Source organism: Kogia breviceps, chromosome 9 (assembly GCF_026419965.1).
Source record: "Kogia breviceps isolate mKogBre1 chromosome 9, mKogBre1 haplotype 1, whole genome shotgun sequence".
In the NCBI taxonomy this organism is placed as follows: Eukaryota; Metazoa; Chordata; class Mammalia; order Artiodactyla; family Physeteridae; genus Kogia; species Kogia breviceps.
In genome coordinates, this window is record NC_081318.1 from 58,397,648 (window position 1) to 58,423,453 (window position 25,806).

The window sequence follows — 25,806 nt, forward strand, 5'->3', positions numbered from 1 at the left end:
TAGAATATCTAGTACCCAGATCTTAGTTTCTACTTAATTATCTATTTATGATTCTTGTGTTAAACAGTCTTCTCCATGGTGGCTGCGAAATGATGATTTGCTAATTCCATCATATCTTCTACATTAGTTGATATTCTACTTTAAGGAAGCATTTCATTCATTTATATCAGTATAGATTCAGGGACTCTTATCTATAGTTTATAATACAGTACTATACTTATTTTGTTACCCCTATTGTCTTATATTTGGCCAGTGTGAGCCCCTTCTAGCTGGCTGCTGAATTCTGTTGGTAAACCTCCATTATTCTTTGGACATTTAAAAATCTTCTGGCACAAGGTGTTCTGAGGCCATGCTCATGCTATTCCATCTGACAAAATTGCTAAGGGTGACTGACGTGTGATCATCTTTCCAATTTTATCTTAAGTGTTTTCTCTTAAGATAGACCTATTCTGATCATTTAATCTAAGCAGCTCCCTTCTCCAGCCCCTATTACAACACTCCTTTAACCTTCACAGCCTTTACTTATTGACATGAGATTAATTCCTTCAACAAATATTTATTTAGCGCAAACTAGTACCAGACATTGTACTAGACTTTGTTTATTGTCTTTCATAACACATTATGTCTGTTTTATTTACCAAGCGTAATTCAATGCCTAGAACATAACAGGTTCTAAATAAATATTCACTGCATGAATGAATAAAATGACCTGATACTAAATTCAATAAGAAATTTTGAGATGGTTTGAGGGGAAAAAAAGGAACAGGGATATATTATTCTGTTAGACAAATTTATCTCAATCTTACCTCACTGTTTTAGCACTTAATTTGCTTTAGGCACACACATGGATGCCCACATTTAGATAATAAAAAAGAAGCTTGTCATATAAAAGTCATTAAATATATTATTATTTTTTTTAACATCTTTATTTGGGTATAACTGTTTTACAATAGTGTGTTAGTTTCTCCTTTACAACAAAGTGAATCAGTTATACATATACATATGTTCCCATATCTCTTCCTTCTTGCATCACCCTCCCTCCCACCCTCCCTATCCCACCCCTCTAGGTGGTCACAAAGCACAGAGGTGAACTCCCTGTGCTATGCGGCAGCTTCCCACTAGCTAACTAATTTACATTTGGTAGTGTGTATGTGTCCCTGCCACTCTCTCACATCGTCACAGCTTACCCTTCCCCCTCCCCATATCCTCAGGTCCATGCTCTAGTAGGTCTGTGTTTTATTGCCGTCCTACCACTAATCTCTTCATGACATTTTTTTTTCTTAGATTCCATATATATGTGTTAGCATACAGTATTTTTTTTTCTCCTTCTGACTTACTTCACTCTGTATGACAGACTCTAGGTCTAAATATATTATTTATAAAATTACTAACATAAGTCCACAATACATTACTGAAAACTCTTGATAACAGGTATATTTTAATATTCAATTGTTTTAAGATTCTCTAAGTGCAATTAATATAAGGTATGTTCTTTATATTATATAACATATTCAATAAGGTAAGGGCAATACCCTGTCATAAATGTTAAACTTTCTATAGCAAAAAATCATACCGGGGCTTCCCTGGTGGCGCAGTGGTTAAGAATCTGCCTGCCAATGCAGGGGACATGGGTTCGAGCCCTGGTCTGGGAAGATCCCACATGCCGCGGACCAACTAAGCCCGTGAGCCACAACTACTGAGCCTGTGCGCCTAGAGCCCGTGCTCCACAACAAGAGAAGCCACAACAATGAGAAGCCTGCGCACCGCGATGAAGAGTAGCCCCCGCTCACCGCAGCTAGAGAAAGCCTGCGCACAGAAACGAAGACCCAACACGGGCAAAAATAAATAAATAAATTAATTAATTAAAAAAAATCATACCAAGTAGGATTAAGAAAGATAATATAAGTATCCTCAATTTTTTTTTTTTTTTTTTGCGGTACACGGGCCTCTCACTGCTGTGGCCTCTCCCGTTGCGGAGCACAGGCTCCGGACGCGCAGGCTCAGCGGCCATGGCTCACGGGCCCAGCCGCTCCGCGGCACGTGGGATCTTCCCAGACCGGGGCACGAACCCGTGTCCCCTGCATCGGCAGGCGGATTCTCAACCACTGCGCCACCAGGGAAGCCCAGTATCCTCATTTTTGTTCAGGTCAAGTTCTATCATTAAATGGATTTTCTATGAAGCTGTGAAAAAAATTGAGATCTTTGGATTTGGAAATAGCAGACAAGGGACTGTAAACTTAAAATCATATATTTTTCTACAAGAATTCAATGCAGCATTTCTCCAAAATGTGTTTATTTAGCTCAATTATTATATCTAGGCACTTTCTTTTTTGTTTTTAATTCCACTGAATTAAAAATTCTATCTGACAAATTAGGTCATTGAGGATGACAGAACTACTTATCTGCATAATTATGTCCTTCATTTTCACATACAGCTATTAGTCCACAAGCACCAATCACATGTTTTATCCAGTCCACATATGTGGGACAATGCTTGTATTCACCACTTTTTCTTCCTGAGTACACAGGAAGACTACATTTCCTAGAGTCCATGGCAATTATGTCTGGGTAATAAGACATTACCAACCACCAGAGTGTAGATAAGAATGAGAGATGCCATTTTGAAGCCTATCTCTTAAAAACAACCAACATGGGCTTCCCTGGTGGCGCAGTGGTTGAGAAACCGCCTGCCAGTGCAGGGGACATGGGTTCAAGCCCTTGTCCGGGAAGATCTCACATGCCACGGAGCAACTAAGCCCATGTGCCAAAACTACTGAGCCTGCACTCCAAGCCCGCAAGCCATAACTACTGAAGCCCACAAGGCTAGAGACCGTGGTCTGCAACAAGAGAAGCCACTGCAATGAGAAGCCCGTGCACCGCAACGCAGAGTAGCCCCTGCTCGCAGCAACTAGAGAACACAACCAGAGAAAGCCCACACGCAGCAACAAAGACCCAATGCAGCCAAAAATAAATAAATTAATTAATTAAAAAACAAAACAAAACCAACATGACCTTTCAGCTTTAATTTCCTTTTCCATAGAAATCCTGGATATCATGTGTTCCAAAGCATATAGCATACAAGATGGAGGAAGGCTGACATAGTTGCACTGTACTGTGATATGAGTGAGCAGTAAACTTTCATTGTGTTAAGCCACTGTGATTTCAGGGATATATCTGTCGCATCAACACAGCTCACAACATAGTTTTTCCCTAAATGAAAATCAGTCCTCTCACAGCACGAGACTCCAATGATGGAGCAAAAAAAGTCATCAAGCCACTCTCCCTTATACCCCAAACTCACCATGTACTCATTTGCCCTCTATGAGGGTGCTTAGTTGGGACAGACATCCTCAGCGTGGGGCAGAATCCCCACATTTTTTAAACCCATAAAGTAAGGGCTATTAAGGGTAGCAACAACCACTGGGAAAGCTATTTGGACCTTCTTCCCTATCGAAATAGTAAGTCAGAGGCAAAATCACTGGTTTAGAGGGAATTGCACGGATTAAGGCGATTATCAAAGATTTGTGAGATGCTGGCCAATGATTCTTATCCCCATTCAATTCCTCAATATGATCAGTGTGAAAACTGATGCTAACTCCAACTGCATTTTCCAATCCCCACGGTAGTGTCTTTCCTAGAACAGATGAATAACGTTCCTGACTCCTGATCTGCAGTTCCTGATTTGTGGATCCTGCATTACTTTGTTCCTGCTCATTTGGACTACCAGGAATAATTTGATTTCACCTGGCAGGAGCAACAGTTTGTTAACTCTCTGCCCTGTGCCACAGTCTGGTCGCTGGGAGTTGTGGCAACATTTCCTTTCTCCTAGCACATGGCCCTGACCCAATACTTTTACAACCTCAAGCTGATCAGTCCAGGAGAATAGCAAGTGGCAATACCCTAGCTATCCTGGAAAGGAATATGAGGTAAATCTTTAAAAAAATCAAAGATCCCACATCCTCTGTTAAGTCCCAGGAAGGTGTGGCTGGGAGGGGGAGTTTCAATGCCAAGGACATGGTAGACTATTTCCCCTAAGTGGAAGACAAATTGTATACAACACTAACAGGGAACCTTCTTGGATTCTGGAATCAGATCTAGATAGCATTTGTGTATCCTCTGACCAATTAATAGGTAACACAGAAATCTGCCCAGATCAGATTAAGAGAAGGTTTTCTAGTCTGCAACAAAAGCGGCCTGCTAGTTGGCCTGATGACCACATTGATCCAGTAGTGTCCAAGATGCATGAAGCATGTATACCAACATGGTATAAGGAAACTCGGCTAAGCCTTGAAAGTAGTGTTACCACAGGGAAGCCTGGGGTTTGGGAGTTAATTCATGTCACCATCAGCAGGTAACTATTCTCTTTTTGAGTAACAACTCCTGGCGTGCTTCTAAAACCAAATAGCTGATTATAGAGTCAGGCTAAGTATGCAGTCTGGGCTGCCCTTCATGAACTGGGTATCATCAGATCCACAATCCAAAGGGCCACGTTTACCCTAAAACACTCCAACAGGTGGTATATAAAAGAACAAGCTTTACAGGCCACAAGGATAAAAGTATTAAGTAAATGGGTAGCTCACTTGGAACACAGAAGCATAGACATTTTATACATTATAGGAAGTCCTTAATAAAAATCTCATTAAATAAAGAATGAACACACAAACCTGTTCCTAGCAATGAAAGATTCCTACTATACAGGAGGCAATCAAATACTTTCTGAAGTAAATTTTGCCAGACTTCAGGCTTCATTAATAATATTTATTTCAAAGATCACTTTTTATTGTAACAAATATAAAGTCATCAATGTTTTACAAATTGTCAAAAATGCCTTAAGTACCAAAAAAAAATACATTAGTAAAATGAATGTTATATTGTATTATTTGGTATATACTTGATACTGTCAACATGCATACCATATGTCAGAAAAGCTCATGCATTATTGGAAGAGAGAAAAAATAAGATATAAGTGCTATATTGTCTGATTACAAATTCATTGCTTCGGTTAGTTTTCTTTCTTCAGGGATACCATTTACCTGCAATGTGTAAGAACGAATATGGGCATGAGTTAAGCATGGACACTTTTAGATTTGGAGCAAAATGAATTACTGCAAGGTGTAATTTTCTATCTTCTTAACATAATTTGAGAGAATTATGTTGCATTATTTCTCTGCATTTAGTTTGCAAAAAAAAAAAGGAAATTCTAAATTAGTCCTCTCCTTCTTGGGTCAAAGCTACAATGTTCTGTATTTCTCAAAAGGCACGGCCTGAAAATTCCTCCCATAATAAACAAAAAGAATTAGTTTGACTGCAGGACGTATGACTGTACCTTTTAATCATGGCTCTTTAGAAAATATCATGTGGTTTGGAAGGGCAGAGAAAATGAGAAAACCTGAAGGGGCATCAAAACTAATGGCTTGGGCCTGGTCCAAACGGTAGTGCTATTGTCAGCTCTTAACTGCTCTGTTATCTCAGCTAGCGCTTAAGTCCAGGATTACAACCCCAGCAGCTAGTTCATTTCTTAAACTTCTGATGAGCTTTTAAAAGAAAACAACTAACTAAAGAAAACAAACTTCAGAATATACCCTCCCTTGACAAATTCCATACAGCAAGCTGCAAACAAAATGACTTGATATCCATGGGACAAACCCTGTGCTTAAATTACCTTCATAAAGAAAGCTGTGACATGAGCATAGTGTTTTGAGGTACTTGGAAAAAACAAATTACGAAAATCCTGCACAAATGTTGTTGCCTCTTTGCGATACCAGGATAACCAAGATAGAGGGACAGCAAAGCTGCTGTGCCCATGAAAATACATACATAGCACTGAATCCATGCATGTGCAGACAGAATGGAATAACTTATAAATTGAGAAACAAACTTCATTTTTTCATTCACATGAACAGAATGGGAATAAGGAATGTAACCTGCCCATTTAGCTCTTCTCTTTAGGAGGTAGGACTATTTGGTGTCACATTTATCAGAGGCAGAAACACAAAAATCTAATATCATAATTATAAAAGATGCCAGGCTGGTCTCTCTCCCTTTAGCACTTAGGTACTTTGGGGACTCATCAAAAACAAGAACAAGAAGAAAACAACCAAGAAGATATGGTGTACTTTAGTCAATAATACAGAAAATTACAGAAAAATATAAGAAAACAAGAAGGTAATAGGCTATAAGTGTTAACTAAAAAGGAGATGAAAGCTTTCCTGACTCAAGCAAAATGCTTGTTCCCCAAAACCTGTCTTAGAAAAATAACTTAGAAAATTATGTTGAACAACCTAAAATCCCCCTAGGGAAATTCTTTGGCTCTTATAACATTTGCTCAGGCATAAATTGTCTTTGTATTTGGAAACGGTGCCTATTACTAAAATGTAGCAAGCTAACAAGTCTACTTGCTAAAAATTTATACAACTATTAGGTAAATCTCCCTAACATCATCTACTTAGGTTTCCTTATTTCTCCCAATGGGAGGGGGGAGAAGTAAAATCTAGATTTTTTTAAGTATTCGAAAGAACTATTTACTATTTTTCTAGATATTGTCTTCCTTCACTCCTTGTCTGAAATAATTAAGAATCAGAGGTAAGACATCTTAGGAGAGATGGAAGTCTATGAGGTTAATGAAGAAGAAGTTCTAGCATTTCCACTGAAGAAATATTCTTTTAAAATGTTACCTCTTTAAAAAAAGTCATGAAATTAGTGGTAGTAGGAATTCATTTATTTCTTTGCTCTTTAGACAACACATATTTACAGCAGTTTGTTCCTTCATTAAAATCTCCTGAATGCTCACACAGTAGCACCACTGCATTAATATACTGAACAGTCTTGTTGAAACATGTTAGCATTTAATTAAAACAAGCAATCAAAATTGCGGGGGAAATTCTTATAAACGTTATTTCATAATTAAAATCTGATGAACAACTTCATTATACTTGCCTCAAATCTTTGAAAAGTTGTCAAACGAAAATCTCCTTAAATTCCCGAAAGCAGTAATAGAGAAGATAATTTTTTGAGTGAAAACAAGCAATAATTTTCTATATGTGCCTCAAGTTTTTATGAGACTTACTTAATAGCTTCCCTACCACAATACCACTATTCACACTCAGAATTCCACATCCAACTTACATTTTTAAAACTTCTCTGGCTTTTCCAAAAGAGCTACAAAGGCATTACTGGTTGCTCAGCAATTAGAACTAGGAAATCAACCACTAATTAGAAAACAATCATGAATAAGTTATCTACTTGGTACAGAGGTGAATGAAATAATTGGCTGTGGAAATTTTTTAGGGACACTTGAAAGAAATAAACTTAAAGAAAGCAAGTCTTAGGGAAATAGAATAGTCCAGGGAGAATTGCCCGCCATCTTTTTGTCACTAGTCATGTTATAAGAGCTCTTTAAACCGCATTAAAACCAGACCAACCATTTCTCATTTATCCCCCTGAAGCCTCAGTGATTAGTCACAATGGTTTCCTTTTGTAAGAGTCAGTTTCAAGCTGCTCACTTACTGAGACAAATCCTGGAAGCATCCAAGCTAAGAATCTTTCATACCAAGGGGAAGAATAGGGAGCTTCACTGAAGGAAGGGGATTTTATTCAGTCTTCCTTAATTAGACAGGACCTCCATGGATGCTTTTGCTGTAAGATCATTTACCCTGTGTTTATCACTCTTATGGCCATCTACGCAATAATCTAAGCTATTATTCAGCGGTTCTAACTCTGATTAAGGAATGACACAACTGTTTTGCCTTACTTGGTGAAGCTAAAGGTGTATAAATTATCTAGTAGTATAATTATCTTTTGATCTATTAGCTTTGTTCATAAATATGAACTTATTACTTTTCATACTCACCCGTAGTCTGCTGTTGGGGAATCTGAGTCTGATGTGGCAAGTTCCTAGAAATGATTAACATCTTTTAGTAAAACTGTATTTGTCCACACACGTGTTAACAGAGAGCAGACACATCAGAATGAAAAACTTTATAGCTGGAAAGATCCCAGAAATCATCTAATCCAGCACAAACACAGACCCCCACCCCTCATAAGTTTATGGATGAGGAAACTGAGGTCTGAGGAAGATGAATAATAACAATATTTGATAATATTCATGGAGTTTCTACTACATGTTATACTCTACCTCACAACAACATAGGAGATAGGTATTATTTTTCTCAATTTACAGATGAAGAAATAGGCTTGGAAGTTCAAGGCTACGTAGCCAGGAAGTGGTAGATAAAGATGAGAACATAGGACTCCAGGGCTTGTGTCTGTAACCTGTACACCTTCAGATCCAGGTCTAGAACACATATACACGCTCATAGAACAACATATCTTCATTTCTTCATCTTCATTCACTGTGCCAAACCTGTGCTCCTTCATCCAAATCCCAGGGAATGACACTGGCTATCCACCCAACTGAACCAGTCAAAACTGCACCAGTCAAAATATGGAAGTCATCATTGACTCTTCCCTCATGTTCAGTTTCTACAATGAATCCCTTGGGAACGCTTCACGATTCTCCTCAATCTCCTTTGAATCTGTTTGCGTCTTCCCCATCTCCACTGCTACCTTGGTTGAAGCCATCATCATTTCTCATCTGGATCTCTGCAACTGATCTGAATTTTTTCCTCATTCCCATTCTTGCCCCCTTATAATCCACTGTGCACATTGCTGTCAGATGATCTTCTGAGACACAAATCTGATTATGTCATTCAAATGAACACATTTCATTATTTCCTTATACCTACTGCAAATTAAGTTTCAAGTTTCTTAGTATGATCTGGAAGGCCATCAATGTATCTGGTTCCTACGTGGAGCCCTCCGTAAACTTCCTGAAACAGAATCACTGCCACCATGGCCACTATCATCTCTTGTCCCCAACCAGCTCCCATTTATCCTTGCAAACTCAACCCAAAATTTGTTACAGTGGACTCATATTACTCCTATAATTTAAAAATATCCCACAAGGAACATTAATTAAAATATTTAACTTATTATTTTTAATTTAAAAAGTAACATCTCAAGTACCACGTCTTCTATGCCTCCTCACTCTCTAAGCACCCCTTCCCCAACTAGGTTACCACTGGGCAGGCTTTCATACACAAGCTGACTGTCATTGTATTTCTCCTCACGTGTTTAACTGCCCAAAAGTGCCTTAACAGTAAGAACCTTCCTATTTTGTTTAGTATCCCTAGCAGTAAGCATGCAATAAATTATGTTTGGATGAATACATGCAAAAATGAAGATACTTACAAAGATTCACATAATATACATATTTATTAACACTCATATTCACCCATGCATTTTCAGATTTTGATATGAAAATTAGTTTACAAAAATATACAATTTAGATTCTGTGTAGAAGAAATTCTAGGAGTCAGCCCCTTGCAACAGAGTAGGGCTTGATCCAAGCCAGGGATTTTCAAGGTTTTTTGTTTCTCTTCAGCAATGGAATTCCTTTTAATTGAAATCCTAAGCAGAACTTTTGATGTACAAAAGAGATAAATGTGAGGTTGCCCGGGTTGAAACAAGGGAGCCAGGAATCCCGCCTGCCTTGTTTCCTTTCCCTCACATGCTGGCCCCTAAGGCATTGGTAAGAAACCTCCAAGAAACAAAGCTTGAAAACCGTTGATCTGAATCATTTCAGCCAGGCAAATATTATGCTCCAAATACAATGATCTAAACTGGAAAACAATACATACTAAATACTGTTCAAACTCTTAAACTAATCCATAGGAATGTTAATGACTTCAAGTGATTTTTTTTTTTAAGTTTCAGTTCCTTTTAAAATATATGGTTAAGGAAATAAAATCAATTCTAATTCAATTTGAGGAAGTTACTTAATAATTCATCTCAATAATTACATTCTTTTTTTGCTATTCCCTATCAGCCCTACTTATCCTTGTGTGGTCTCTGAGAGTATTTTCCTTGGTTTGTTTATTCTTTCAGTATTTCACACAATGTATTTATAGTGCTTTTGATCACGAAAGTAAAAAGATTAATTTACAAACCACAGAAAGGAAATTAAGTTACAGATTTAAAGACGGGTAAACAAACATCTTTACTACCAAAGTCAAAATGCAATTTCATGGACATTTGGGAGGGGGATATGAGTTTTGTTTTAACTTCTCAGGTACAACTACTTTGGGTCTATTCTACATTAGAAATGAATACAGCACACCTTGCGAGCGCACGCACGCACACACACACGCACACACACGCACACACACGCACACACACACACGTCGTCATTTCCTATCATCTCTAGCTCTTACTGGCCGATTAATGGATTAAATCGATACATTTTGACAAAATAAAGATACCAAAGAGGACAAAGAAAGCCTTTCAAAAGCCCTAGATCAGGATAACCAAATTCAAAATCAACCTGTGAATGAAGTAGCTGGACCCCCCTCTCTCACTGGCCAGCCCACCTGACCCTTCTGTGGAACAGAGTTATAAAACCACGGATCAAAGTCAATCTATACCCTGTCATTTCTTCTCTAGCCATCGTTTTTTTTTTTTTTCCCCTTTTGCTACAACTTTCTAAACAGCAATGGCCTTGGTTAGGTTTGAAGAGAAATGGTTAGTTCAGAAAGTGCCACACAAATGAGCAAGAAATTTGGAGAAGTATGAGCAACTGTGTGTATTACACTGGTGTAGGGATTTAAAAGTATCTGCAGGGCTTCCGTGGTGGTGCAGTGTTGAGAGTTCACCTGCGGATGCAGGGGACGCGGGTTCGTGCCCCGGTCCGGGAAGATCCCACATGCCGCGGAGCGGCTGGTCCCGTGAGCCATGGCCGCTGAGCCTGCTTGTCCGGAGCCTGTGCTCCGCAACGGGAGAGGCCACAACAGTGAGAGGCCCGCGTACCGCAAAAAAAAAAAAAAAAAAAAAGTATCTGCAGTAAGTGTCCCAATTAAGTTTGTTAAGTCTGAACAATGTACATGTGCTTCTCACAACTTCGACTGAAACTCATATGAGTTACATACAAGTACAATGTGTGCAACAGGTGCTCAACAAAAAAATATGTGGAGATTCAACATCCCCAGAGTCTCCAAGGTGCGCACACGTGACTGATTTTGCGGTTGACCAAACTTGTGGCTACAAGTAAGCCTGTAAGTGTTAATATACCTATGATGGGCATATTTGAAGTATGTATTCCATTTAAAGGTTGAAGGGTGGTACCTCATAAGAGCGCTGCTTCAGGCATACTAGAAAAATGCCCACAACTGACTTTTCTATAGTTGAGCAGAGAGTGCAGTAAGAAAATGGAAACGCTTCTATCTTTGGTGAAAGCAGGCTGCTAAAGGCAATTAGGAGAGTCGGGGTTGACTTCAAACAGAAGTCCTATAATCCTTCAAAGAAAGGACCTTTATAAAGTCATCAAACTATTTAGAATAATTAAGTTATTAGTGGACTGGTGGAAAGATTATTATGCGTAAACTGAATTATGTAGAAAAAAGATTTACAAAAACTGTAATCCTCTAAATTATTAGCATTAATTTTTTTCTATTTTTACTACCATTAACTACAGGCATTTAAATAGAAAATTATGTAAATTAGCTATTGCACAAACTCTATCCTTTAAGAAAGCAAAGGTAATAACTTGCAAATTAATAAATAAGTGATTTGGGGGAGTACACAATTATTTATTATTTGTGCAACCATTTTAAAGTTATTTGACATTCTTGGATATCCTGTAGAGTAATTCTATGAGTAAGGTTGATGATTATCAACTCATTATATTCCTACTTGCTTGAAGACTCAAAAGCAAAGAAAGGTTAAGTGATTTGAATAAAGCCATAGAATCCGTGCCAGAGTTGAAAACAAATGACATTAGTTTAGTTATGTGGAACACAAAATACTTCTTTTGAATTAGTATGGATTCATTTAACAATAAGAAACAGTAATATCTTTTTGGAACTTCTCAATTGTCAGCAAAATTGACATTACCCAAACCTTGAATTTTCTACAAAATTCTTTCTACAAAAATGCTGATTTGGACCCTATGACTACTTTTACTAAGGAACCAGGCCATTATTTTGTTCAAAGAAGGAAGGAAGGACACAAAGAAATTGGAAACATCACCACAATTTTAAACTTCAAGATCTGATTTTAATCAAAATCAATGTAGAATATACATGGAATATAAAGAAGGAGAAATTCATTTATTTTAGGTTATTTTCCCTACTTTTATAAAGCTGAAAGCAAGCCTACCACAGCTTTAAACTGAAGAAGTCCAAATCTCTAGAACCAAAATCCATCAGAGAGATACTATATCTATCACTTTTAGTGTATACTCGCTGAATTTTTTTAAAAAGTCAGTGGCTCTGAAATATCCTTGGCTGCTCCACACTTCTTGTCAACAGGAAATCATTATCTTGATCCCCGGAAACAGTCTCTTCAACTGATATTAACTTTCATTGAAACCTAATTTTTTATTTATGGAATTTTACCATGAAGCTGGTTCTCACTATTACCCAAGGGAAGACAAATGGAAAAATACTTTAGATAAAAGCTAAAATGATTAGTTACTAAATATCTATAATTAGAAGACTTAACTCTACTTTTATACTTGTTAATTTGCAAAAGATTAAACACAACCTACTTCCTGTCTTGAGGGAGACCCAATCACCCTGGATTAAGTGTTATGTTTAGTATAATGAACAAGGAAAATTTTTGTATAGCCAATTAAAATCTTCCTAGAAAATGTTTGGGTACTTTCCCCTTTTATTCCTTATATAAATTCCTCATTGACAATGCCTCCCACTCAGGAAAAATCAATTGATACTGATGTTGGGATTTAAAAAAAGAATAACGAAGAGGCAGATCTACCCCCTAGAAGACCACATAATACACTACAAATTAAAGAATAAATTATTTTTTAGAAAATTGAATATTTGGGATCCTCCAGTCAATACTTCACATGAAATCGCAAAATGAGCACAGTTTCCAGGTGGTTTTTATCTTTTCAAGGTTTACCGTTTCTCTGTCCCATTTAGATATCATTTTCTAATCAGCACTAATCTCTCACTTCTCCACACCATCGTCCTCGGCAGTTTAAGGAAATGTGAAAATCTAGAGGCACAAAGCCCAACACTCTGGACTGTCCCCTTTCACATTTTCTTTTGCACAGACCCCTCAGGAAGACTTAGGAGAAACTGTTCCCCCTTCAAAACTTCCCCCCCTCCCTCCACAACAGAAATACTAGAAATACTGAATCCTAAAACATAGGTTCTTTAAGTATTTAAAGATGGGATTCCCAATGTTTTTTTCCTGCTCCATCATAATACATATGTCCACCAGCTTCCAAACTCCCAGAAGTAGGGCCCTGGGATCTGTATTGCAAAAGCCTCACAGGGGAGTGTAACATGCAACTTGGTTTGGGAATAACCAGGCTAGACTACTATCTCTCAACATTCCTTTTAGGACCTAAAATTCTATGCGCCTTGGAATTTTGACTTTCTGAATTTAAATCATTACAAAAGCTTATCTTTGAAGTACATCCGTCAAATCTGTATTATATTTTTGATGTTACATCTTTGGTCAAGAACGTAACCTCTAATTACAACAATGATTCTTCGGGCAAAGCAAATATACTTTTAAGAATTACTTTAGAATGTGATTTCTAGCAATGCATTGTAATAAGTCAGGGGACTGCCTATAGAGGCAAAAATTCTTCTTCCTATTAATGGTAACACATATTCACTGAGCTACAAAGATAACAGATTAAGTACAGATGCAGACAGCCTGACTATACTATGGGATGGGGGACACTCTACAGAAGACATGGCTAGTGTTCCTCAAGACTGTCAAGGTCATGGGAAGCAAGGACGGTCTAAGAAACTGCCTAGAGCAGAAGAGACTAAAGAGATATGCCAATTATTGTGTCCTAGACAGAATCTTGGAGCAGAAGAAGGACATTGGGGGGAAAACTATTGAAATCTGAAAAATAAAATCTGAAGTCTGGTTGATAGTAAAGCACCAATGTTGGTTTCTCAGTTGTGACAAACTAAGGGACTGTAAGATGTTAACAATGGGAGAAATGGGGTGGGGGAATCTCTGGGAACTCTGTATTATCTTTGTAACTTTTCTGTAGCTTGAAAATCATTCCAAAATTAAAAAGTTTATGAGGGCTTCCCTGGTGGTGCAGTGGTTGAGAATCCGCCTGCCAATGCAGGGGACACAAGTTCGAGTCCTGGTCCTGGAAGATCCCACATGCCGCGGAGCAACTAAGCCCGTGCGTCACAACTACTGAGCCCATGTTCCACAACTACTGAAGCCCGCGCGCCTAGAGCCCGTGCTCCACAACAAGCCATTGCGATGAGACGCCCATGCACCACAACGAAGAGCAGCCTCCACTTGCTGCAACTAGAGAAAAGCCCATGCACAGCAACAAAGACCCAGTGCAGCCAAAAATAAAAATAAAAAAATTTATTTTTTAAAAAAGTTTATGAAACAATAAATACGTTAGCAAAGATCAAACTAAATTTGCCTTATATTTTTATATTATGTGATAATTTTAAAAGTCTGTCTATATTGTCTCTCTAATCTGAAAAGTAGAAGGAACACTGTACAAAATGAAATCCCCCCCTTTCTAGCAGGTGTCCCGTCTCCTGGGCCTGCTCCAGTTTCCCTTTCCACTATCTGTTCAATCACCTTGCCCATAACCTGAATCAGAAAGCCTACGAGGTCAATGACCACATTATCTATCCCTGACTTGATATCAAGATTGGTAAATAACCTAATCTCAGTTTTGACCTAATTTAGGTCTCTTATCCATATCTTGATTTTATCATCTGCAAATGATTAAACAATTTTTTACTGTCTAATTTAAGGTGCCAGTCTGGAGTCCTATGAAGCATTCTACAAAAAGAAAAGGTTACTGTGTAATTGATAAATAACTGTGGCAGCCTCCCGTTACACAACTGTTACGAGTTTTCTAGACCTCGCTGTTACAAGATTCACTATACCTTGTGGACTGACTTGTTTAAAAGACCCAAACAAGTTTCTATGCAGCTTTGAAGGAAAGCTTTGAATGTTCTTGAGTCTTACTTAGAAGCCAACATAAACTTTCAGCCCTATTATGCCTGAATATTTCTGATGTCAAGTCTGAAGAATAAACACAAAATAATGTAGCTAGCCACATTATTTATGAATGATAAATTCAGTACAGTTAGTATATGTGGAGATGCATGCCCTTTTAGAGAGGGTTAATCAATAAATAACAGGCAGCATTATCCAAGGATATACCTGGTTATCAAGTACTGTGATACCTCATCGAATATCTCATTTTAACATTGAGAATTCAGTTCGATCCAAATGACCAAAATATTTATGTATGTGTGTACTTGGGCTGAAATAAACCTTCAAAAAACAGGGAAGGAGTAAAAGCTGAATTTGTGTAAAGGTCAGTTGTGATGAACCTGAAACAATAAATTCTCTATTATCTGGCATGGTTGGAAAAAGAGGTTAATCACATATTCTGGCTTATAGGGAGTTACCATAGAGACCGTGCACATATTATCCATTTCCAAGAATAAAAGAAAGATAATATAAACTCAACACTGAAACTACACTGAATGTAATTTAATTTTCCTCTGATGAGTCAGACGCACTTGATGATCTTGCAGTGCCTCAGAATAATCAGTGTGAACATCATCAATTATCTATGTACCCTATTTATATAGAAGTGCTAGTTAATGGACTTTTTCCATTAGCAGAAATCTGAATAATATAAAGGTTTTCTGGACTTAAAAATACATGTATGGTCAAATTGTTGTAAGTTCAATAAAATAACCTATTGTATTTGCAAACAGAGAGATCTGATCAATATAAGGACAGTCTTGATGGGGCAAGGACCAGGAAGATGCATTTAGTTATAAACTAGATAAAAAATTTTATTTTGCTTGTATATTAGTAGCAAAATTGCAAAGTCCTAGTAACATAGAATCAAAATAAAATTTAAAGAGTTATCCTTATTCCCAACAAATATGGTCAGAAAGCATATCTAAAAAGTGACTCAGGCTTTTTTTCCTCCCTTAAAGTTTTACTGACTTAAAAACATATTCAAGTTCCCCTATCCATTACAATGAATATTTCTCTCCTCTAAAATTTGATAGCATTGTTATTTTGTCAATAGATTTCCCAAACTGTGTTCTTTAAATAGAGTTACCTCTTCTGACTTTTTCCATGCTTTTCACAAAGCATATCAACACACTAAAGGCTCTGAGAGGGCTTCCCTGGTGGTGCAGTGGTTGAGAATCTGCCTGCTAATGCAGGGAACACGGGTTCGAGCCCTGGTCTGGGAAGATCCCACATGCCGCGGAGCGGCTAGGCCCGTGAGCCACAATTTCTGAGCCTGCGCCTCTGGAGCTTGTGCTCCGCAACAAGAGAGGCCGCGACAGTGAGAGGCCCGCGCACCACGATGAAGAGCGGCCCCCGCTCACCGCAACTAGAGAAAGCCCACGCACAGAAACGAAGACCCAACACAGCAAAAATAAATAAATTGATTAATAAAGGCTCTGAGAACTCTTGTAGTTTAAACACAAAAACCAAAATATCCTGTTTATCAAATGCATTTGACCATTTCATTTTTGAAAATATATATCAACCTTTGAAGAATAAATATCGACATTTCACTAGCATTCTTGGGTAAAGAACATAAGAAATGGAAGCCTTAAAGAATTCTTTAATTATTTTCATTTTGAAAATGAATGATAAGGCTGTTCATAATTTTCATCTAAAAAAAGACAGGAGAGATTGCTAAATTGTGACCTATTACAATATTCTTGAAATTTTCCTAATTTTTCTCATCAGTATATAATAATCCTGGTAAAGTAGGTTTCATGATGACCCTCTAACCATCAGAGGACATAGAAATCCATCAGTTCCATTCAGTACAACTCAATTTTGTGAGACTTTAATATTTACATCCCTGATAGAATATTGTTTCTAAAACTCAAAATTTAAATGTATGCAATTTTCCCTACTGCTAATGGAACTTGAATCAATTACACACAAACACACACACATACATGCACACAAACACATAACTTGGTCTGTCCAACAGTAAGTACGTATTGTTAGAGAACTTCAGGAAAATATTCATAATACTTTTAAGAGTCTCATGCTCTACCGAGCTAGCTGGGCACGCTTTCACAATATTTTTAGATTGCCAAAGTATTTTGGACAAACTTATAGCCTGTCTATAATACTCATATTAATTACTGTTTAATCTTCAAATTACCACATGCTCTTTACACGGTTGCAAAATAAGCATTTTCAATGGAAAAATGTATCCAATATGGTTCCCAAATAAATCTTTAATCAGTAAGAGGTTACTTTTATATCATATCCTAACATTTGTGTGTGTGTGTGTGTGTGTGTGTGTGCGCGTGCGTGTGCGCACGCGCAGGCGCTAGGGTGAGAGGGCCAGATTTTTTTTTTTCTTTTTTTTTTTCTTTTTTTTCCCTATTTTTTTGTATATCCATTGTAATTACAAAAGTAAACTGAAAAGGAGGAGGATCTCAAAAGAAAACCGTGACTTCCTTGGGGAAACTGAATTTAACCCATTTTAACATATGGTTCAAAAAGAAAAGAACAGCCATGTTCTTAGAAATAAATGACACTTTTATCTACAATTCCCTTATACCAAAACCGAGCTTCTAGACATATAACATGGGTTCTCAAGAGCAACTGGCCAATCTCCTCAACCAATCTCCTCCACACCTATCCCTTACAAAGGCCTCTTCCCAGGCTTTCTAACCATAGTCCTTCTAGCACTACAGAGAAGGTCTGTAGTGATAAATTGTGTTTCTAGCCAAAATTGGAACTACTCATTTTGATATATAAGCAAATGACAAAAAACAAACAAACAAAAAAAAACCGCTGAAAACCTGAGGCAAAAAATTTAGATTAAATAGATCTGTGGTAATAACATTCAAAACAATAGGTTAACAGAACCAAACAATTCTAATAGTTCTAAAAAATAATCCATTTGTTATGCTTTAGGACATGCCTCTCTTTTCACAATTAACTCATCTTTGAGCAAGCATATGTTAGTTTGTTAGCAGTGCCAAATTCTTAAATATTAAGGTGAATGTCATCTTGTTGGGATTAGTGAAGGAAAAAAAGTATTTCCTGAAAGTAATTCTATTTATTTGGATTAGCACCATGGGGTTGGGATCTACACTATCAGTATTTTGCTATTTTCTCCTCCAGTTATAAACAAATAAACAAATGCAACAACAATGAAGACATCTGGTCTTGAAAGACATTAAGTAGATATATTCATGCTTTAATAATTACAGTTCCAGGGGCTTCCCTGGTGGTGCAGTGGTCAAGAATCCACCTGCCAATGCAGGGGACACGGGTTCGAGCCCTGGTCTGGGAAGATTCCACATGCCACGGAGCAACTAAGCCCATGCACCACAACTACTGAGCCTGTGCTCTAGAGCCCGCGAGCCACAACTACTGAGCCCACGTGCCACAACTACTGAAGCCCGCATGCCTAGAGCCCGTGCTCCGCAAAGAGAGAAGCCACCGCAATAAGCCCGCACACCACAATGAAGAGTAGCCCCAGCTCGCCACAACTAGAGAAATGCCACGCACAGCAACGAAGACCCAACGCAGTCAAAAATAAATTAATAAATATTTTTTAAAAATAATAATAATAATAATTACGGTTCCAAGTGGATACTTACTGCTGTGTTTGCATCAATGGCATATTAGTGCTCTCATAATTTTCTGCGTGTAGAGGAGGTATGATTTCCCCAGTCACAGGGTGAAACACAGGAAGTGTTGACAGGGGCCATGCTATCTCTCTATTCTTGGACATGTCACGAAGTTCTTTGGTAGATTTCTGAATAGCACTATGATGGACCAGTTGGATGCTAGGTCAAAAAGAAATAAAACCACATATATTTAAAATCACATATTAGCCCCACAGGTCATCAGTTTGAAAAAGTTATGAAATCTTTTTTTCTTTTTAAAATAAGAAGACATTATTTAACTTTGGGCATTCTACAAGTTATTTCAGAAAAAGATACATTTCATATATTTTAACATAACAAAACTGAAAATTACAAAGTAATTTTTAAATAAATGCATCTCTCATTAAAGTAAGCTATAAAGCATTGTGTTATTATTACAGCCCTAGGTAGCAAACTACTATTCTATTTAATTTCTACGATTAAGATAAAACTACCATAGCTTTTATACTGTTGCTTCTGATGGGGCATTTATAAATACTCACATAAGTTTCATTTTATGGTAGGTTATTACTGTAGATTCAGGAAAACGTGTATGAAAGGTCTTTTCATCTGTTCTCTGGTTTATAGAAATGCAGATTGGGAAATCACATAATATAAATGGCAAGTTAATATTCTGAATCTGAAATATTTTAGTTTTAATTTTTACCTATATAATCTTAGTTTTCACACACTTTTTATTTTTTAGTCTCACCCCTCCTAAATATCTCTATTTAGAAAGCAGCTTTCACGTTTATGAAATAAACTATGAAAGATGATGAATGGGAAAAAAAAAGCATGACACACATGTATGGAGCATGACGAGCAACTGAGAAATGAAAAAGAAATGATAAAGAAAATAACAGGAAGAAGACACTTACTCTGGTGTTTGCATGTTTCTCTTTTCCCTAGAAACAAAACAAAATTTATGAATTAAATAATAGCATTGATATTTGGAACATTAAGACTATATGCTCATGGATCTTGCATGAGGTGGAAATGCTGACACTGTTACTATTAAACGCAACCAGGCAGCATTTGCCATCAGGTTTATGACGTTACTTGGATGAGTACACATACAGAGATGGAATACTGGTGAGAAACGCACAGAAAAAAATGAAAAAAAAAATGGAGATTAAGAATCAAGCTCTTGGAAATAAGTTCTATGACAATGAAATCAGGCTACATGTAAAAATGGAAGAATCTGTTACTTGCTGCTTTATTAATTTTTTATCCTTTGTTTTGTTACCCTGACTTCCAGATAATCTCGGGAGATTATTTTAATTGACACAGATGTCCAGAAAGTACTAACTATTCATGAAGTGAAGACTCATTACTCGAATTATCATCTTATTTTCATTAATTTACTCCTAAGTTTTTATATATCTCTATATACCTTTAAACATTTAGGTGATATTGCCCTGTTTGATAGCAGAACAATTTCAAGAAAAATTCTGACCATTATTTCTGATCAAACTGACTGAGACAATTTATTTATTTAAAGTGCAATTACCATGTCAATAGATTCCGCAGTCTCTGCTTACACAGGATGGCTTGTATAACCAAAATATCTAGCCTCAGTTATTCTTGGGACTGTTTTGCCTGCAAGAATTTACATCTAGCCTTAATAATTTTTGAATAAAGTAATTATAACCTCTAATTTAATTTACTAGACTCAAAACTATTTTACTTCATTTTAAAGGAATAAAGTACTGTAGTTTGACTTGAACACAATTTCAATTCATTTATAAAGTGTTTTATGCACTAAATGAAACTTGGCTTTTAATGGAATCTTATATGTTATCTTAGTAGCTCTATAATTTTTTATTAGTGCTTTAAAGTACTCACACTCCTTCCCGTCGGCAGCACATGATATAAGCAAGTATTAGAAAAAGGACCAATGCTACTGCCGAGGGCACAGCCAGTGTAATTAGGAAATCCGTGTAATAGTCTCTGCTTTTCAAAGAATCGGAAGGGGGTTTGTATTCTCCACCATCAGGTAAAATCCCTTCTCCACGAATCACTTCCTGATAGGTGGACACTTGCTTTGTTTTATCAACCTGACACAAAAGAAGACAATTACACATCAAATTAATAGTTGCAAACATTATGAGAGTTTAAGATCTAGACATATCAAGACAGTCTGACTAATTTCTAAAAAGCAATCTTTTGCAATTACTTTATCACCTTGAACTTGCAATTATTTATGGAAACTAGGAAGAAGTAATGCATAAAAGTAATAAATTAAAGGGTGTATATTGGCCTACTTTCTAGGTCCTTCCCACAACATGTATACATACATAAATGTATACAAATATAACAAATATTTGTGCATGTGTAGGTGTGTGTGTGTACAGTTGTTCTTCTTCAGTTTACTTCCTCCAAAGTAGAAGTCCTTCACACCACTCTGTATATTTCTTGTTTCCTAGTGACAAATATCTAGTGCAGATGTTACAAACTGTGAACTGGCTGACAATCAGTATGTGAGTATGGTTTCTTAGTAAAAGAGAAAAAAAAAAAGAGAGAGAGAGACAATTTCTAAGTGACTACAACCTTGATCTTTCTGCCATCCAGCTGACAGAAGTAGTTTTTAGGAAAGATAGTTTAAGGAACAGGTAACCCATACAATGTTACAGTTTCAATAAATTCTATTCTAGGCTCAAAAAATGTACAACATTTGGACTATATTAATTTACCTCCACAGTAATTGAACTGCTTTCACTATGTTGCATTTAATTATGCTAAGGTTTTTACTGAAGGCCACTACAAAAATAGCCATGTGAAACTTGTTACTACATTTGCTCACCCCTTAAAAGAATGTTGGGAGAATTATCTGTGGCATTTCTCAGTATCCTCTCCCATAAAACTCCACTGGAAGAATTTTGTTAATGATACAGTGCTAGTAAAAACTTTATCTTCTGCCAAGGAATTGATGCTCTGCCTCCTTTAAGAATGAGAACCAAATAACAGATGAATTTCCTAATTTAATCCGGGACATTAGGAGGCTTATTGTCAAACTTGACCTTAGGCTTATGTTTTGGTAAAGTTTAGGTCCTGATTTTCTAGTTCTTTTATATTTTATATATTATGTTTATTGTCTGACCCTTTAATTTAAACCTCCTGAAATCTTCTGTGGTAAGATGTGACCTATAAATAAATACAAGTAAAATAAAAAACCGAAAATTCCCAACCTTTCTCTTTATGAAGTCTTACCACAGAAATTAAAATCTTCAAAGCAGAAGTCATTTTTAAACCTTTAGAAATTAGATAATTTTCCTAAACATGAACACTGTACAGCACAAGCACAAATAAAATGGTGTTGTCAGGGGCCGCTGTCTACTGGCTCTGGTGAGAGGCATCTATTTAAGTTATGATGGCAGCCACTCAATCTTTTGCACCCTTGTATGGTTAGCATGATGACTGAAATATTGAGCTTTGTAAATAATAAACATAAACCACAGCATCTGAATAATTTTACTTGATTTGAGAAGACAGGGAAAGAGCATTATTTTCCTAAGACACAGTGACATGGAAAGAGGAGCCTGGGGCCAAGGGCCACAGATGCTAAGTGCCACAGTGTGAGCAGTATGTTCTCCCATCCTGGATCTGGGAAAAGTGCCTGCCGCTGGTTCTCTAAGACATGAAGTGACAGTTGTGTTTATGTGTTGATATTTGTTCAAATGTCAACTTTAAACTTAGACCTAATTCACTCACTACCAATCATCAAGAGTTGACAGAAGTTAAATCTAAAGGTCGCTAAAGAAGTGAAACAACTTTCCTATCTTCCAGAAAGGAGAATCAAAAAAATTAATATAAATTATATATAAAATATCATATATACCTTTCACATATAGGAAATCTTACCCATATGTTCCTAAGTCTTTGAGCATGCTAATAAAAAAGTGATTTAGAAAGAAATATCTAATATTTACGGGGCTGAGGGTAAGAGTCTAACTTTGCTCTGCTTTTCCTTTTATTCCTTGGTCTCTCCCTACAATCTGCGTTTCTAGGACATTGAATCATAGCACAATATTGCTTTATTTCAGATTTGTGATTGCACTCCGGTCTACCCTTCCCAAGTGGGACAGTGGCAGCATATCTGAGGCTTCCTGCACATGTCACACAGACTCCAAAAATCTATCTTGACTTAGCAGCCACCTGGATGTCCAAGGGGAACACTTGGACCACCTGCCAAGCTAATCTGGCCCCCACAACTAATCAAGAGTAGACTGAGTACAAAAGTGGAGGTACTATTTCTTAAATGGATACACTTTCAACGGAATCGCCAAATCCTCAAAGTCAAGGGAAGTCAACGGCAGTTAACAACATAAACCCAGGATTTGTTCCTAAAAGCAATTCAGGTTTTAGTCAAATGCTATCTCCAGCCACATCACTTCTAATTACATTTGCAAAAACAAAATAAAAACTCACCAACGAAATTTTGCACCAGTCGATGTAAAATTGAGTACGAAATTTTTTATCACATGTTATTACAGGCTCCATTTCTTGACTGCATCTCAACTGATTCTGCGGATTTTCAACTTCTCGTAAACAAGAAGAAAATGGGACGTCGGCACCAACCATGACATAAACGCTGCAAAAATGTGAAACACTCAGGTTATCCTTTAAGAAAATTGGAAACACTGAAAAACAATCTACCCTGAAAGCAGGATCTATCCTTTTGAATTGAGGGATTATCTACCATCATCCCTAAGGTAGGGGCCTGGGCTTTAAAAGCAGTGATTCATGTAGGGGCTTCTTTTCATTCTTTCCTTTATTCAACCAATATTTATTGGGTGCTTTGGTGTACAAGACACTCTCTTGATTCCCTGTTAATTTCTAAAAATTTTTTCACCCTATTTAATTCAAAATAATCATACATCATATTTTGATTACAATATTTGGTAGACTACATTCAAAAATATTCTTAAACTGTTAAGAAGATAACATTATCACTAAAATAATTATCAGTAATAAATCTTCATCTGATTTCATTTTAATAAGATTGTGATATTACATCCTGGAGGTGTGGAGCTGTAGGCAGATGTCTATTCTACCTAAGAGTTTTATCCATCTGCTTTCCTACTGCAGAGACCCCTACTGTTAGGTTCCTCATTATAAGGTCCCTCAATCTTTAAGAAGCTAATATAAAAGAAAAACTATTGTTTGGTAAATACAAATTAGGCAAACAAAATGTATTTTCTTGATGTGTATCTTGGCAACTAGGGGAAAAGAACTCTATTCAATTTTCCAGTAAGAGTTTCACAATAAAAGTGAAGATAGTGATAATAGCATTTAAATAATACTGAAGCAGCTTAAGAAGGTAGGAATTTCATAGGTTTTTTTTCCAAAAGAAAAGGGAAAACCAGGAAATTACTCTAAATAAATATTATTTCTTTTCCTAATGACAATGCTATAACTACTTACAAAATAGAATAAACCCATCAAAATTCCAGCTGTCTTCTTTGCAGAAATTGACATACATCTTAAAATTCATGTGGAAATTCAAGGGACCCACCCCCACACAAAATTCTTGAAAAAGAAAAACAGAGTTGGAAGACTCACAATTACCAACTTCAAAACTTACTATAAAGCAATAGTAATGAAGACAGTGTGGTACTATTGTAAGGCTTGGCATGTAGATCAGTGGAATAGAATTCAAAGTCCAAAAATAAAATCTTTAGTAAATTGATTTTGTCACAGGTGCCAAGACAATTCAATGGGGTAAAGAATAGTCTTTACAACAAATGGTAGCAGAACACCTGGATATTCACATGCAAAAAAAAGGTGGACCCCCATCTCACACCATATGAAAATTTACTCAAAAAAAAAAAATCAAAGACTTAAATGTAAGAGCTAAAACTATTAAACTCTGAGAAGAAAGCAGACACAAATTTTAATGACCTTGAATTAAGCAACAGTTTCTTAGATATGACACCAAAAGTTCCAGCAATAACAGGAAAAAATAGATAAATTGGATTCTATCAAATTTTAAAACTTTGTGCTCCAAAGGACATCATCAAGAAAGTGAAAAGGCAACCCACAGAACAAAAGAAAATCTTTACAAGTCATATGTCTAATAAGGGACTTATACCTATAACATATAAAAGACTCTAACAATCCCATAACAAAGAGACAAATAATCCAATTTCAGAATGACAAAGGATCTGAACTGATATTTCTCCAAAGAAGATATACAAATGTCCAATAAGTGCATGAAAAGATGCTCAACATCATTAGCCATCAGCAAAATAGAAATCAAAACCACAGTGAGATACCACTTCACACCCATTAGAATGGCTACAATGAAAAAGACACACAATAGGAAGTGTTAGCGAGGATGGGGAGAAACTGGAACTCTCCTTCTCTGCTGCTGGGAATGGAAAATGGTGCAAATGCTTGGAAGACAGCCTGGCAGTTCAAGAGGTTAAATACAGAGTTACCATATATCTCAGCAATTCCACTCCTAAGTATATACCCTAAGAGAAACTTAAATATATGCCTATCAAAAAGCTTGTACATAAATGTTCACAGCAACATTCTTCTTAATAGTCAAAAAGTGGAAACAACCCAAATGCTCATCAACTAATGAATGGATAAAAAGTAAAATATCCATACTTTACTCAGCCATAAAATGGAATGAAGTACTGTACATGCTACAACATGGATGAACCTTGAAAACAATATGCTAAGTGACAGAAGTTGGTCACAAAAGACCACATATTGTATGACTCCACTGATATGAAATGTCCAGAATATGCAAATTTATGGACAGCAAGTAAACAAATTGTGGTTGCCTAGGGCTGGGGATTGTGGTGGTGGTGACTGTTAATGGGTGTGAGAGGGGAGTGTTGGGAGGATAAAAATGCTCTAAAATTGACTGTGGTAATGACTGTACAACTTTGTCAATAAACTAAATCCACTGAGTTATATATACTTTAAATAGGTGAATTGTATGGTATGTATATTGTACGGTAAGTATATCTCAATAAAAAAAGCTGTTTTTTTTAAAAAAAAATGAAATGAAATAAAAGTATGGCACAAAAAATCAAAGGTATGTAAG

At 36.7% G+C, this 25,806-nt stretch overlaps 1 protein-coding gene across 10 annotated transcripts in view; it reads right to left on the bottom strand.

Annotated features, from left to right (window-relative positions):
* Positions 1-4,206: 4,206 nt before the first annotated feature.
* Positions 4,207-25,806, bottom strand: part of SGCE (sarcoglycan epsilon) — a 69,602-nt gene continuing 48,002 nt past the window's right edge. For 2 of the 10 annotated variants that reach the window (XM_067042512.1, XM_067042510.1), the window contains 7 exons: positions 23,175-23,337; positions 20,592-20,803; positions 19,625-19,651; positions 18,699-18,887; positions 7,850-7,893; positions 6,937-6,971; positions 4,889-5,033 (listed from right to left, as the gene is read on the bottom strand). In XM_067042512.1, the coding sequence (XP_066898613.1) occupies positions 4,983-5,033; positions 6,937-6,971; positions 7,850-7,893; positions 18,699-18,887; positions 19,625-19,651; positions 20,592-20,803; positions 23,175-23,337 (721 nt within the window). In that variant the 3' untranslated portion in view covers positions 4,889-4,982. Of the gene's footprint in view, positions 5,034-6,936; positions 6,972-7,849; positions 7,894-18,694; positions 18,888-19,624; positions 19,652-20,591; positions 20,804-23,174; positions 23,338-25,806 lie in introns of those variants that run through there. The other 8 variants (XM_067042515.1, XM_059074022.2, XM_067042514.1 and 5 more) reach the window with 8 other exon arrangements.